The sequence below is a fragment of the Labrus mixtus genome, chromosome 7 (assembly GCF_963584025.1).
Source record: "Labrus mixtus chromosome 7, fLabMix1.1, whole genome shotgun sequence".
Taxonomy (NCBI): Eukaryota; Metazoa; Chordata; class Actinopteri; order Labriformes; family Labridae; genus Labrus; species Labrus mixtus.
Genome location: NC_083618.1, coordinates 9051585 through 9067003, shown reverse-complemented (window position 1 = coordinate 9067003; position 15419 = coordinate 9051585). Strand labels below are relative to the sequence as shown.

At 39.0% G+C, this 15419-nt stretch overlaps 1 protein-coding gene across 1 annotated transcript; it reads left to right on the top strand.

Moving 5' to 3' along the window:
• The first annotated feature begins 458 nt into the window (after window positions 1-458).
• Window positions 459-5022, top strand: LOC132977770 (G-protein coupled receptor 84-like). The gene is made up of 2 exons (XM_061042596.1): window positions 459-599; window positions 2289-5022. Exon 2 carries the CDS (start codon window positions 2289-2291, stop codon window positions 3468-3470), a length of 1182 nt encoding a protein of 393 aa, XP_060898579.1. The 5' UTR covers window positions 459-599; the 3' UTR covers window positions 3471-5022.
• Window positions 5023-15419: the final 10397 nt, after the last annotated feature.

Here is a 15419-nt window from a genome sequence, read left to right as displayed (position 1 = left end):
CAGTAGGCACACTTGGAGGACTATGGCCTAATATTAATATAACCTAAACTAATATAAATAGGATATGATCTCCTTATCAGTTTAGTACAACTACAATGCTACAATTCTACAATTCACTTAGCAGACGCTTTTATCCAACTAGGATTGTTTCCTTGCTCTGAGCAGCATACACTCTCCTTCTCTTGACAAAATTGGATCTCTTATTTAAACTACTCAACCAATTACACTTCAAACCACACATGTAGGTGTCTTTCAAACAGAACCAGACCATGCAACATAACAACATGGTCTAGCTTGGATAGGTGCCATATATTTTATGTTTTATTTATGGACACTAGGGTGATTATGCTTTCAGGAAAACTGAATGTAATCACAGTACAAGTATACAATTAAACAGTTATGTCTGTTCGCATCAAGTTGTTTTCTGCTGAAATTTGAATTTGAATGAACTGAAAAAAAGAGCAGGCACATAAAACATCCTCAAACAGGAAGCGTGAGAACCAGAGGACAAGATCACTACAGGGCATGAAGTACGCTTCAAATGATCAAATAATCGGACAGTTGGAAGTTATTTACACTGAGGCGAGGCAACAATCCTGGTAACTACTTCTATTTAAACGCTTATTTATTTACACCTTAGAAAATTGATTTAAGCTGATAGAAGATTTAGGGCTGGTTGATTATTGACCTCAGTTGGCTTTTCTTTTACTTGTGACAGGAAATGTTCAACATTTTAAACTGAATTAACAATATAAACCAAAATATAATAATGGACAATCACAATAATTATTAGCTGCTGACTTTCTCTAAGTTTTATTACATTTTTTTCCCTAATTGAGAAGATTCAGAGCTAATCTAATTCATATGAAGTTTTTTATTATGCAGCATCTATACTGTATAATTTAATCAAGTTAAAGAGACACCAGACAAGGCTGCTGTCTTTCCCTTTAATCTAAATTTACTCAGATTAGTTTCTAGCTACTGTATAAAACGGCTCAATCCTCTCTTACATTATATGAAAGGATGTATGACACTTGGAATGAAAAAGCCCAAGTTTTTATAAACAAAGTGAAAATGTAGCTAGTAGCAGTAAGTCAGTTAAAAGGAAAATACCTTAGATGACATTATCGTCATTGTTGGGCTTGTTACTGAAAAAAAGTATTGTATTACTCATTACTCATTTTAAAAGTTATATCATTACTTTAATTATTACTGTCTGCTAATAGTAATTTGTTACACTACTCGTTAATTTACTTTTCGTTACACCCCACAAAATAGCAGTCCAGATGTCGGCAGTTGTAGAAACATAGTCCATCTCTGAAAGTTTAAATGCTTTCTTCAGCTCAGCTTCCCTCAAAGTGTATTCCTTGTCTAGATAGCTTTCAAATGTTTTTTTACCTGGGGGTCTTGCGTTCCCTTTTACTGGTACTTTCTCAAGTATCTGTCTGAAAGACACATATTCAACTGTGGAGACATTTCATCCAGCACATACCCAGCCACAAGTTTCATCAGTTCTTTTTCGCTTGTAGCCTGCTGTCCACGATTTAAATCCAGTCTTGGTTGTTTAGGCATTGTAGGGCTACAGCTATCCTCCGCGACCGCAGAGGGCTCGTTGGTGGGGTTTATTTCCACAAGCTTGTAGTTTTGCTGTCGTTGTAAGTTCTGAAGGAGGTTTGAGGTCGTGTTTTTAGCAGTAGAAAGAGTCCTTCTACCGAGACACAATCTGACAACGATGTTCTTGTCATCTTTCCTCTCGACAAAACTAAAGTAATGGGTATATTTCCAGCTGCTGAATGTAAATGTGTGCGCTTCCATCTTCCAAGCTAGTCAGGATTGCCAGGTATATGTGTCAACAATTGACAAAACAAGCCCAATGCCCTGTGGAAAAAAATTAAAATACCCGCAGCCCAATTCCGCAGGAAAATCGCTTAGCTGTCAACCATGCTTGCTTGGCTGATGTGCACGACGAGATTAATCTGGGGATTGTTGCATTTTAAATCAGAAGAGAGGTAATAACAACAACAGTAAGGTTGTAACTAGTTATTTTTTGTGTGGGTAACTGTAATGTTATTACTGGAATTTAATACTAATTTGTTACACTACTCATTACTAGTCAAAGTAATTTTATTACTGTAAAGCGTTACTAGTAATGCGTTACTGCCCAACACTGATTATTGTATACCTTTAAAGAAATGTGGCTATGTAGCAGGATCAGAAAAGAGAAAATAAAAAAATGAAACAATGATGAAACAAACCTTTTGAAATGTGTTAACCTGTTCTGTGTTTAGATGAACCACACAAACCAAACAGAGGAAGACCTCTTCTCCTGCTACAGTCCATCGGTCGTAGGTTACCGATACTTTGCTGTGCTGTGGGGATGTGCTGTGACCATCATTGGTACGTTAGGGAACCTGATGACCATTCTAGCCTTCACCTTAGACCCACGTCTGAGGACTCGCTTTAATGCACTCATCATCAACCTGGCTGTAGCTGACCTCCTATACTCCACCATACTGCAGCCTATCTTAGTTGACTCGTATTTACACCTCAGGTGGCGCAGTGGTCAGCTCTGGTGCAGCATCTTTGGACTGCTCCTTTTCCTCTCCAACTCTGTGTCCATCATCACCCTTTGCTTGGTAGCATTGAGCAGATATCTTCTGGTTGCAAAAAGGGCCATGTTTGACCGTATCTTCTCCAACCATGGTCTTATTTTACTCCTGACGTCAGTGTGGGCACTAGGTCTTGCCAGCTTTGGCCCACTCTGGCATGTTTACGTGTTTGTGCCACAAGTGTGCACATGCAGCTTCCATCGGACCAGGGGTCGCCCCTACACCACCATCCTGCTTTTTGTCTACTTCTTTGTTGGTTTGGGCTGTGTTGGCGTATTCTACTTCCTCATTTACAGACATGTCATGATTGCATCGCAAGCTCTGGTCCGCTACAGATTCAGCCGAAGGTCATCTAGAAGGAATGCAGCTTCTCAATCACAGGGGACTGATGACAGTGGTGTAGAGACTGGTATTGCCAACACATGTAGCTGTGAACTGAGCAGCAAGCTGGAAAAAAACCCAAACCAGGAAGAGATCACCTGTAATAAGTGCTCCCAATCTACACAGGACTCAATTACTGCTTCAAATCCACCCATTGATACCGTCTCGATACCAGCTTCACCGACACCTGCTCCCCAAATCGCAGCACCTTCGTACTCCACAGCCTCAAGTGGAGATGATAAGGAAATGAAGCATGTAACTTCCACGTGTTTAATTGTTTTCCTGTGTTTTGCATTCTGCTTTGTTCCATTCCTGTTGATTAACATAGCCGACAAACACAACCGTGCTCCACAGTTACTTTACATGTTCTGTACAAACCTTACCTGGCTCAACAGCTGTATCAACCCAATACTTTATGCTGTCATGAACAGACAGCTTCGCCAAGCCTATCACAAACTGCTCACCAGGGCTGTTGTATAATTCACCTGCCAGAGATCCTGATTTACTACAACTTGCAGAGTGCTAATTGTAAAACATAAACCCAGACACGAGTGATTTTAGGATCAGATCTTCAAGGGTGCTCAACTCCTAAATAAAATGTGACATTTTGAGACACTATATAATCCTCCTGCTAAACCACTAACTTCAAGAACAATAAATACTTTCCTACATGTAAAAATTTTATTCATAACAATAATATTAATATGAAGTCACACATATTTTACACTACAGAATAGTTTTAAGGAGATGAAAGTAGAAATTAGCTGTTTTTGCAAAAGCTTTAAATTGGTACAGGTAATATTATTGTTATCATGAAATTATTATTTGTACATTATTTTGTAAGCAGTTCAGCATAACTCTTCTCATTGTTGAGCCATATTTTAATGCCAATACCATTATACTATTATATCAACGTTTTGAATGCAGGGCTTTTAAATGTAACATGCATCTCAACCTTATTTAAAATTACTACTTTTACTAAAGTAAATTATCTTGACATTTTTAGGATGGAAGTAAGGGTCCTAAAATAGGCTCGATCTTAATATTTTCTCACTAAAAATAACCCACCTTTTGCATCTCTGGGGTTTTCTGCTATTTGTGAGTAAGAAAATGAAATATTTTCTTACGCATCCTGACAGGGAATTATCATTTAGAATTTAGTTTTTTACTACTTGTTACCTGTGATATTGTGATGTAAAAATTGTCAACTTACTCTCCTACTGTCCTAAGATTCATGCAGTTCTAAACTCTCCACATTAATATTAAACACGATGCAATGTTATCACAAGGCATTCTTAACGTTAGTTTTCAACCCAGAGCTTTTAACCACCGGATTTAAGGAAGGCTTATATCTTTGGCTGGTGCTTAAGGAAAAATAACTTCTACTCCCCCAACCTTTTTTATTTTTTTTATATGTACATTGTTCTTCTTCTTGTGTCCTTTTATTTCTCTTCTGAATTTAAAGTATTCTAGTCCATCAATTCACATTCAACACATAACCCCTCATTTTGTGGGAAACCTGCACAGCCTTTGCAAGAGGATTGATTATATCACACTCTGCCACACAGAGGCACCAGAAGCTGGAAAATCTTTAGAAACTGAACTTCTAGATAAAGAAAGAGCCTATATTAACACGCCATCGCCTACTTTATGGACTGAAATATCTGCCAACCAATCAGCTATTAATTGTCTCCTTACTAGTAATGTAGAGAAACAAATCAGGTAAACTAAACAGAAGTTTTATGAACATGGAGACAAACCAAGAAAATGTCTGCATATCTAGTAAATAAAGAGTAGGATCTCAATCACAGATGGAACAGATGTCTCTAATTCTGGGGCTCCAAAGTAGGAATACTGCAGCTGGTAAAATGATATTTAACATTCTCACCTTTGCTGTCATGAAATATATATTATTATATAACACATGATATTATTACAATCGACTAGTGATGAAGACTCTTCTGTTAAAGGATGGTGTAAAGTCATATCTGAACTGGTTTACCTTAGAATAACTTGCAAGTACTTTACATGCCCTATCTGAATTATCTTGGGCTGGCTCTCTCTGCCATTGTCAACAAGGATTCTCCTCAATCTGAATTGTAACCAATGAACTTCCTGTAACGTGGACAATTAGTGCAACTGTAATTTTGTCGACCTGAGCTGTGTTTTTTGTCTGTATTTGTTTCTACCTGTTAGGTCGGGTTACTGTGGCTTGTATCACTCTTGTAGAAAATGAGAAAATTCAATAAACATATGGAAAAAAACAAGGGTAAATAAATGATGCGCTTTCATCTGTTTGCAAACTTCATGCCACTCCTGCATGAATCAGGGCCCATAGTAGAGGAACGTGGGCCCCTAAAAGTTGACATACCCCTACCCCAGGTAGAACAAAACACAACCATATTTTTTCATAACTTTAACATGTCTAGTTTATGAAATGGATGGTTTTATTTTACTTCAAAACTTGATGTTATGGGTTTTGATGTTATGTGATGTATCAATATGCAATGCCTCATTTTAATCAATAATGAAGTTCTATCAGGAGCAACAACATGGAACTAACAGCTGATGAATCTGATGAACGTATCATCTGTTGCAAACCATTAATTGAAGAAAGCCTTATAGAAGCCTTATATGAAGAACCCAACATATGAGGGACTATCAAACATTTTAAATAGTTCAAAGCTGAGAGATGATGAGGTCCACTAACGTCTTTCTATCCACAAAGAAAACATTAGGCTTTAAAATCCATGTGTCTTTTCACAAATTATGTAGAGCCTCCTACACTACAAAGACTAACTTCAAGGGGCCAGAGGCAGCCAGAAATCAGGTGAAAGCAACACACACAGTGGGTCTTTTTCAAACCAGCCACTACACTACCTGAGAGAGAGAAGTTTTTCCCAAAGCCTGCCGATGTATTTCTACCCTTACCCTTGATGAAGGGGACTTCACTCAGCTGCGAGTACAGAGTGCACTCTGTCACGGAGGGGGAGGGGGTAGGGGTTGGTTTGAAAAAGGACCAGTGTCTACACAAGCCATCTTCTCTGGAAGACAGAGTAGGGAGGATTTCATTCCATATCCGAAGAGACTGCTTCATATGTGGGAAAGACCATGTAAGACCAGAAAGCGTTACCTCAATAACAAACCGCAGAGACAAAGTGCTATATGCAGCGGCAGAGAGAGCAGATGACAAAATTCAGCTGCGGATGCTGGCATCAAGATCTATTTGCTTTTGACACCAAATATCACCGAAGCTGTCTTGACCATTTCATCACTGAAAGAAATGTGGCTGCAGCCAGATGAAAATGTCAAAATGAGGATAGCTGTAAGCTCACTGAGTACCCTTGTAGAAAGATTCGAAAGCAATCTGAAAATGCACTCAACTCGTGATTAAATATGTGTCATGAAAGTTGAAGCAGAAGCCGCTTAATCACTACAAAGACAGAATTGTGTTTGTAGAACGGCAAGGTAAATCAGATTTGGTTTGCTCAACCAGTTTACCTATTGGCCTTGTGATGAGGGAAACTGCTTTACTCAAGTAAAATGACACAAAAGAAAGTGATGATGTGCATTAAGAATGCTCTGCGCTGGCACAATCAAGTCTTTCTTCTTTTTTTTTCTTCTATATCATCCATGCCATGTATGAAATGATGGATGGACAAATGAATTATGATTATTTGACTTGTTTGTAAGTATGTCCACAATTCTAAATGATAAAATTACACTAACCTCGTGGAATGTGAGGGGCCTTGGAAATGACATAAAATGCGGGAAGGTGTTCTCTCATTTGAAATCACTAAATGCAGATATTTTGTTCCTACAAGAGACTCACACTATTAAAGACACTGAATATAAACTAAAACCAAACTTGATCTCTCAGGTGTACCACGCTGTCATGATTTGGTCTTATTTAGTTTTGTATTTAGGTTTCCCTGTTTTGCTTTCTCCTGTTCTTCCCTAGTGTTGCTGGTTTTTCCCTTGTGTGTTTCCTAGTTTAGTCTTCAGTGTTATTTTGTAATTTCATATCCTTGTGTCCCTCTCGGTTCTAGTGTGTCTTGATGTTTAACAGTGTCTTCAGTGTTTCATGTATTTGTCATAGTTGTCCTCAGTGTTTCTTGTCCTGCCTCTGTGTGTTTCCCTCCAGTGTTGATTGTCTTCACCTGTGTCATTAGTCTCACCTGTGTCTGATTACCCCTTGTCTAATTAGTCTCAGTGTTTCTTCGCTTCTGTGTCAGTTCATTGTATGTGTAGTTTGGATGTCGGTCGTTGGTATGTCAGTTTTTTGCTCGTGCTCCTCTGTGGCTCCCTGTTTTTGATCCTTGTGTTTTTTGTTGAACTTTTAAAAGTAAGTTTTCGTTGCTTTTGGCCTTTTTGTTTAATTAAATATTTTTGGTTATTCTGCACTTGGGTCCACCTCCCTTGTTTTCCAACCGTTCGTGACACATGCTCCTTTTACATCTAGGGCAAGGGGAGTAGCAATCCTTTTTCGTAATAATGTCCCCTTTCTACTTAAATCCAGAATTTCAGATCCAAATGGGAGATTTGTTCTTATTTCTGGATATATTAATTAATTCCCAATTACTTTGTTAAACATTTATGGCCCAAATTCTGACGATCCTACATCGTAAAGTTTTCGAATTACTTCCAGAGGATGGGTCCTCCAGTATTCTCATTGGTGGAGATTTAAATTGCTTTTTAGATCCATCTTTAGACAGATCATCTCCTAAATCCCCTCCAACTATTAACTCTGTTCAGACATTAAACAAGAGACAAATAAACAAGAAATATGGTAGATATCTGGAGAATACAACACCCCGATAAAAAGGAATATTCATTTTACTCACATCTGCATCAGTCTTGATTATTTTATAGTGGAGGCCAGTTTGATCTCACATATCAGTAACATGTGTTATCATAATATTCTGATCTCGGATCATAGTCCTGTTACATTACAGCTCCAATCCTCTTTTAACAAACCAAAATACAACTGGAGATTTAATCCTCTATTACTATCAACACCTGGGTTTAAAGAGTACATGGTTAGAGACTTTTTTTAGATTAATGACAATGGAGAAGTTTCAGACTCTACATTCTGGGAAGCACTTAAAGTTACCATGAGAGGATTCATTATTTCTTTTGAGACCTTTCGAAAAAAAAGGAAAAATGTAAAAGAATGAAAGAAATAGAACAAGAAATTACCCAACTTGAACAAATATATAGAACTTCCCTGTCACAGTCTGACTATAATAAAATTATGAGATTAAAATCAGAATATAACTCTGTTCTTGGAGGGGAAATTAAGAATCTACTACTGAAGACCAGACAAAAACATTTTGAATTGAGTGATAAACCTCAAAAATTACTTTCAAGACAACTTAAAGGGGAGCAAGCAAAGACGACTATTCATAAAATACAGTCCAAAACTGGTAACATACTCACAAACCAACAAGATATTAACAGTTGTTTTAAATAATTTTATTCCAAACTCTATTCCCCTACTTCCACAGCAACAGAGACAGATTACTCTCAGTTCTTCAATTCTTTGACTCTGCCACAGCTAAATGAGAAAAAACAACATTTTTTGGAAAGAATGTTCTCTGTTGCTGAGTTAGAGGACGCAATTAAGACATTCCCTAAAGGAAAATGCCCTGGACAAGATGGATTTGGTTCAGAGTTCTATCAAGCATTTCAGGAGATTTTAGCACCTTACTTACTTAGGATGATACATGATTCAATTGCAAAAAAAACACTACCACCATCTTTATATGAGGCAAACATATGTTTGTTACTGAAAAACGGGAAAGATCCCATTGATCCTGCCAATTACCGACCCATCTCTCTTCTAAATTCAGATCACAAAATCTTAACAAAAGTATTAGCCACCAGATTAAATACATTTATAGCAACAATTATTCATCCAGACCAAGTGGACTTCATCCCAGGCAGGCTTTCTTTTTTGAATGTGCGTCGGGTGTTGAATATTTTGTATTCTGACTTAGGTAAAGATACTAAAGCTGCTGTCATAACACTGGATGCCCAGAAAGCGTTTGACTCTATTGAATGGTCTTACTTATTTGAAACCTTGAAAAGGTTCGGACTTGGAACTATCTTTGTGGACTTGATTAAAATGATATATCATTCCCCTAAATCCTCAGTTTTAACAAATAATACATTATCAGAGTCTTTTAGTCTACACCGGGGTGTGAGACAGGGAGATTGTCTGTCCCCCTTATTATTTAATATTGCATTAGAGCCTTTGGCAATTGGGATGAGAAATCATCCACACATAAAGGGAATTTCAGCTGGTACATCTGAATGTCTTGTTACACTTTACGCAGATGATTTACTTGTTACCTTAATAAATCCTGAAGTGGGTACCCCTTATCTTTTAAAATATGTAGAACTATTCAGTAAGATCTCGGACTACACAATAAATTCGGACAAAAGTGAACTTATGCTTATTGGAGAGAATACAATTCTACATGATTGTCCTTTCAAGATTGCTCATGATCACATCACATATTTGGGCATTAAAATATCCAAAAACCCTAAGCATTTGTTCAAATTAAATCTGTTTGCAGGTCTTGATAGGCTAAAACGCAGCATAGAATACTGGAGGACCTTACCTCTATCTATGATTGGCAGAGTTAATGCCATTAAGATGGTATCCTTACCAAAATTCTCATATCTTTTTCAAAATCTGCCTATTTGGACAACCGTTATAAAAAACACAGACTTTCAAAAAAAACATTTATTCACTTCAACCCAGGATGGGGGTTTGGGTCTTCCGGTATTTAAAGATTACTATTGGGCTGCCAATGCTAGGGCAATGGCATTCTGGCAATGGGGTTCTCCAGACCATGAATCACTAAACTCTGCCCCCCTCTGGTTAAAATTAGAACTTTCATCTCTGATACAACCATATGTGTCACTATCCTCCTTACTCTATACCAACCTTTCATCTAAGACTAAACCAGTTAGTCATAGTTTTGTTGTCAGAAACTCCTTGAAAATTCTTAGCCAAATTAAAAAAAGTTTCAAAATCCCTGTAATTTCAATACACACACCAGTCTGCCATAACCATGCCTTCGCCCCAGCATTAACCCTAACCCATAATACTTTTGCTTTGTGGTGTGAAAAAGGATTAAAGTGTATAGGAGATTTTTATTTGGACAACAAGTTTGCATCTTTTGGGCAACTAAATTTAGAGTATAATCTACCTCATTCACATTTATTTTGTTATATGCAACTTAGGCACTTTGTAAGAGAAAACATCTCTAATTTTGAATCAACCTGTGAGAGACATCCTCTGTTAGAATTGCTTTCTCTTTCACCAGTGAGTAAGAAGCTTATCACTAAATTTGTTAATTATTATTCTGAGGATTCAGTATCTGCTAAGTGTATTAAGAATGCTTGGGAAAGAGAAATTAATGCTGCATTGCCTGATAAACTATGGAGAACTGCACTATCCCGTATTCATAGTTTTTCAATTAATAGTAGACACAGGTTAATTCAGTTTAAAGTTGTTTCACTGTTTTCATTATTCTAAACTTATGCTTCATAAGATTTACCCCTCTGTGTCTCCAATATGTGATAAATGTAACTCAAAAGACGGTACTTTACTGCATTTATTTTGGGATTGTCCATTAATCTATCAGTTCTGGTCTAAAATGTTTTTGTTTTTTTCTGGGGTTTATCACAGGTCTCTCTCTCCTGACAGAAATGTGGCTCTCTTTGGAGCTTCAGAGGACTCTGTATTGCTCCCTTCATATATCCAAACTGCCCTTTTGATGGGCATGGTAGTAGGAAAAAAATATATTTTGAAAGACTGGAAGACACCAACTCCACCATTCCTCAGAAACTGGTTGCATGAACTGGTCTCAGTGATACACATGGAGAAATTGCGAGCTAATGATTCAAAATGTAAACATAAATGGGAAGAATCTTGAGGTCCCTTCTTGCAACATTTGAGCTTACCCTGACAACATTTGTACCTGTATGGATTTATCTTTTTTTTCTTGTTTTATTTATGGACATTTCTATTGCGGACAGCTTGGATGTAGCACTAACACGTTGATGATGTATAATGATATGTATGCTGTTTGTGTCCTTGGCACAGGGTTTAAATGAACTATTTGTAATATGTGTACCTCCTCTCTGGTTGTGAGTGTGTGTGTGTTTGTTTGTTTGTGTGTTCTGGGGTGGGGGGGTTTATGTACATGGATTGGGTTGTGGGTTTTCACTCCTGTTTGTATTGTGATGTCATAAAAATGTTAATAAAAATAATAATAAAAAAAAAGAATGCAACCCAACTCAAATATTACACCTTGCAGCAGGTGTATTGAGGAACACCATGGAAGAGGTAAAACAAGACTGCAGCTTATATGGGAGTAGTGCACATCTGTCCTGTCATTCTTGTCAGGATTATGTACCCAACATGCTCTATGACTTTGTGAACTGGTGTGTGGATAAAAATGCACATTGAAGTGTCCAAACAGGTGAGGAACCTTCATTGAAGGAAAACCTCCATGTAATCGCTGTCTGAATGCCATGAATGACATCATTGCACAATTATTGTGATACATCATGAATTTGGGAGCAAGGCACTTATCAACGAGCTAAATGCTCTGGGCCACAGTGTATATCATACAATGATAGCAGTATCTCAGACTATGGAATGATTGATGCTGCTATTTACATATTTGATCAAAATGAGGCGACACTTGATGGAAATCAGACCACTCATGCAATGGCCACAGTTATGATGTCAGACGACCACGGATGCCCATTGCCTTGCCAAGATTCCACACAAGACACTTTCTGCCTTGAACAACTATGATGTAGATGGATAAGACCTTCACAGGTAGTCTGAACATATATAAACAATGTCTTGTCAACTAGGTAAATCATCAGGAGCACATAAGGCCTCATTTGGATGAGGGCTTTCTTCTCTGAGTGCTTATTCTTTCATTAGGCCGCAAGAATCTTGAGTTTCTTTCAAATGTCAAGTTGAAAAAAAATGGCAACCTATTGTTTTTCATTAGAAATATGTTTGTCCCCTCACCATTCCTCCCCAACCCCCTTTGTCATTTCATCCTGGCACCATTGTTCCAGACCTAATTTAGATAATTTCTCATCACTGATCTATCCCCAGAAAGAACAGTATGTAAATTCCCCCGCTAGGGGGCCGTCAATCAAGACTATTAGGCAAATGCAAACGCTTCTTTGGCATGGCTGGATATATTTCCTTGCATTTTCTCAAGTATTTTCAGGGTGACGATTTGTCAAAGGGGCTTCTCATATAATAGTCTGGCAGTGTCTGCATATCGTCACCTCCTTTCTTATTTCTTGACAAGGGAAAACAGAAATTCTTCAACACGTCAGATTTAAAAGGCGCTGGACGCCCACAATTTCCAATCGTCTCGCTGTACTCCCTCGTAAATAATAGCAGTTTTCCGCCATTTTTTCTGTATTGAGGCAGCAAGAGATGATGGGGATCTCTGTAGTTCCCACTTCCCTTTGCTCTGCTCCAGCGCGGCTGAAACAGAACACTTTTCTGCCCAGAAGACCTTTTGTTTCACCATCACAGGCCCATGACGGTACAAGCGATATTGTGGAATTGAACCGTAACATCCCATGTAGTTCAACAACGCAACTCACCAATCTAAACAAAACTTTCAGTTATTGGTCTCCCTAACTATCGCCCATCAATTATAAACTGTCCCAGTGAGTTCTCTTATAGGCCTGGGGCACTTCTGCTGAAAAGATTCTAAGCATTTATCTATAGGCAGTTGTTTTCTGAATACCTGTTATTGATTTTGCCCTGTTTATGTACTTGCAGCACATTTGTAGTTCATGCAGTTGTTTGGGAAGTTTGCATTTGCTTTTGAATGTGGATAGTTTCTGAATATGCTACTCATTTCAGTTGTGCCGAGCTGTTGCCCCTTTTTGAAACTGTACATCCAATCTGTTAATCCAGAGCACACAGTACTGCAGGAGCCACATTTCAAAATATTTGTAAATCATGGGATTATCCATCAATTAAATACTTAAAACTAAACTTAACAGAAAATGAAAACAAACATTTTAAATCAAATTGATAACAGCTAACTACAGTGACAGAAACCATGCTTCAGAAAAATAATTTGGCGTGTTTTTTAATCTTCTGGTTTGACTCAAATACCATTTGTTAACATTAGGAGGCAGAATTTATAACCTATACTGCTGCCAGTGGGAGGAGCTCTGTATTGTTTTGCTTCATTTTTCTACAATTCACTTAGCAGACGCTTTGATCCAAATCGGCGTGTACATCAGCGAGTAAGTACAACACAAGGATCTAGAAATAAAGGAAACAATGTCAGTAAATGCAACGCTCAGCTTAAAGTCTGATTGGACAGGTGCTGACAGGCATTGCACAACATTGACGGCAGTTCTTCAGAGCTCTAACCAGTATAGAAACCATCTTAAAAGTTGTTGTTATCAAACAAAACCATTGTCATTACCATCATCACCAATAATATCAAGACCGTCGTCATCACCGTCATTAAGGTCATAGGTATTCATCAAAGAGCTGGGTCTTTAGCCTTTTCTTAAAGGTGCAAAGTGACTCTGCAGATCCAATGGAGTTTGGAAGTTAATTCCACCACCGGGGGGCAACAGAGGAGAAGAGTCTAGTCAGCGTCTTAGGACCCTGTTGTGAAGGTTGGATAAGTCGCCTTTTATTGGCAGAGCGTAGTGGGCGGGAGGACTACAGAGTTTAGGTAAGGAGGAGCCGTTTTTGTCACTGTTTTGTAAGCGAGCAGCAGAGTTTTAAATTTGATGCGAGCAGTAACTGGGAGCCAGTGTAAGGAGATGAACATGTGCTCTTTTAGGTAGGTTGAAGACCAGTCGTGCTGCTGCATTTTGTATCATCTGCAGGGGTTTGATAGTGCATGTAGGAAGACCTGCCAGTAGAGAGTTGTAATAGTCAATGAGTGATATCACAAGAGCCTGTACCAGGAACTGTGTAGCATGTTCTGGCAGGTAAGGTCTGATCTTCCTGATGTTATACAGGGAAAATCGACATGACCGGGCAATCAAGGCCACTTGAACCTTAAATGTTAGCTGGTCATCAATCATGACACCCAGGTTCTGGGCAGACTTTGTTGGCATGAGTTTGGTTGTACCAAGCTGGATATTGATCTGTGGTTGTATAGAAGGACTAGCTGGGATGACAAGGAGCTCAGTATTTGAAAGGTTGAGTTGAAGGTGGCGTTCATTCATCCATTTAGAGATATAAGCAAGGCATGACGAGATTCTTGCTGAGACTGTAACACCTTCTGGCGGGAATGACAGGAAGAGCTGGGTATCGTCAGCATAGCAGTGGTATGAGAGCGGATTATTGAACCAAGTGAGCTTGTGTATATGGAGAAGAGAAGGGGACCAAGCACTGACCCTTGGGGTACCCCTGTGGATAAATAGTGCCCTATGGACACTTCTCCCTTCCAAGACACTCTAAAAGATCACCTGGAGAGGTGGGACACAAACCAGCAGAGGGCAGATCCTGAGATGTCAAGTTCAGACAGCGTGGATAGGAGGATTTGATGGTTAACTGTGTCAAAAGCAGGACTGAGCCGCAGTTCGTAGCGATTGTGTTACTGACAGTAGTGCAGTCTCAGTAGAGTGGCTCCACTTAAAGCCTGACTGATTTGGGTCAAACAGATCGTTTCTGGACAGGAACTCAGGGACTTGATTAAAGACTGTGCGCTCAAGTATTTTTGACAGAAAGGGCAGAAGAGAAACCCGTCTGTAGTTTTCAACCTGGGCTGGGCTGAGTGTGGGTTTTTGAGCAGAGGGGTGACCCAAGCTTGCTTGAATGCGGTGGGGAACACACCCGTTGACAGAGAGGAGTTGATGATATGCTTAAGTGCAGCATTAAGCGGAGAGGAAATGGTCTGCAGGAGGCTTGATGGTATTGGGTCTAGAGGACAGGTGGTGGGCCGAGAGTCTAGCACAAGCTTAGAGACTTCGTCCTCAGTCAGAGAGGAGAATGAGTCGAGTTAGGCACTTTTGGTTGGTGCCTTTGGGCTGAGTTGGTCAGGCTCAGAAAACTGGTTACTGATGGTTGCAACCTTTTCAGTAAAATATGAGGCAAACATGTCTGATGTGAACAGATCGGAGGGTGGAGGAGGAGGTGGTTGAAGCAGTGAGTTAAAAGCAGAAAACATTTCTCTTGTCTCTGTGGCATTGCATATCTTGTTCTGATAATATGTTGTCTTGGCTGTTTTCAGGCTGGAGGAGAATGAGACAAGTCTTTGCTTATAGTCATTGAGGTCAGCGGACTGTTTGGATATTTGTCATTTTCTCTTCAGTGAGCCATGGACTAGAGTAGGTTTTGCAAGCGGGTTTGGACACTAGAGGGTCTGGACACTAGAGGGTCTGGACACTAGA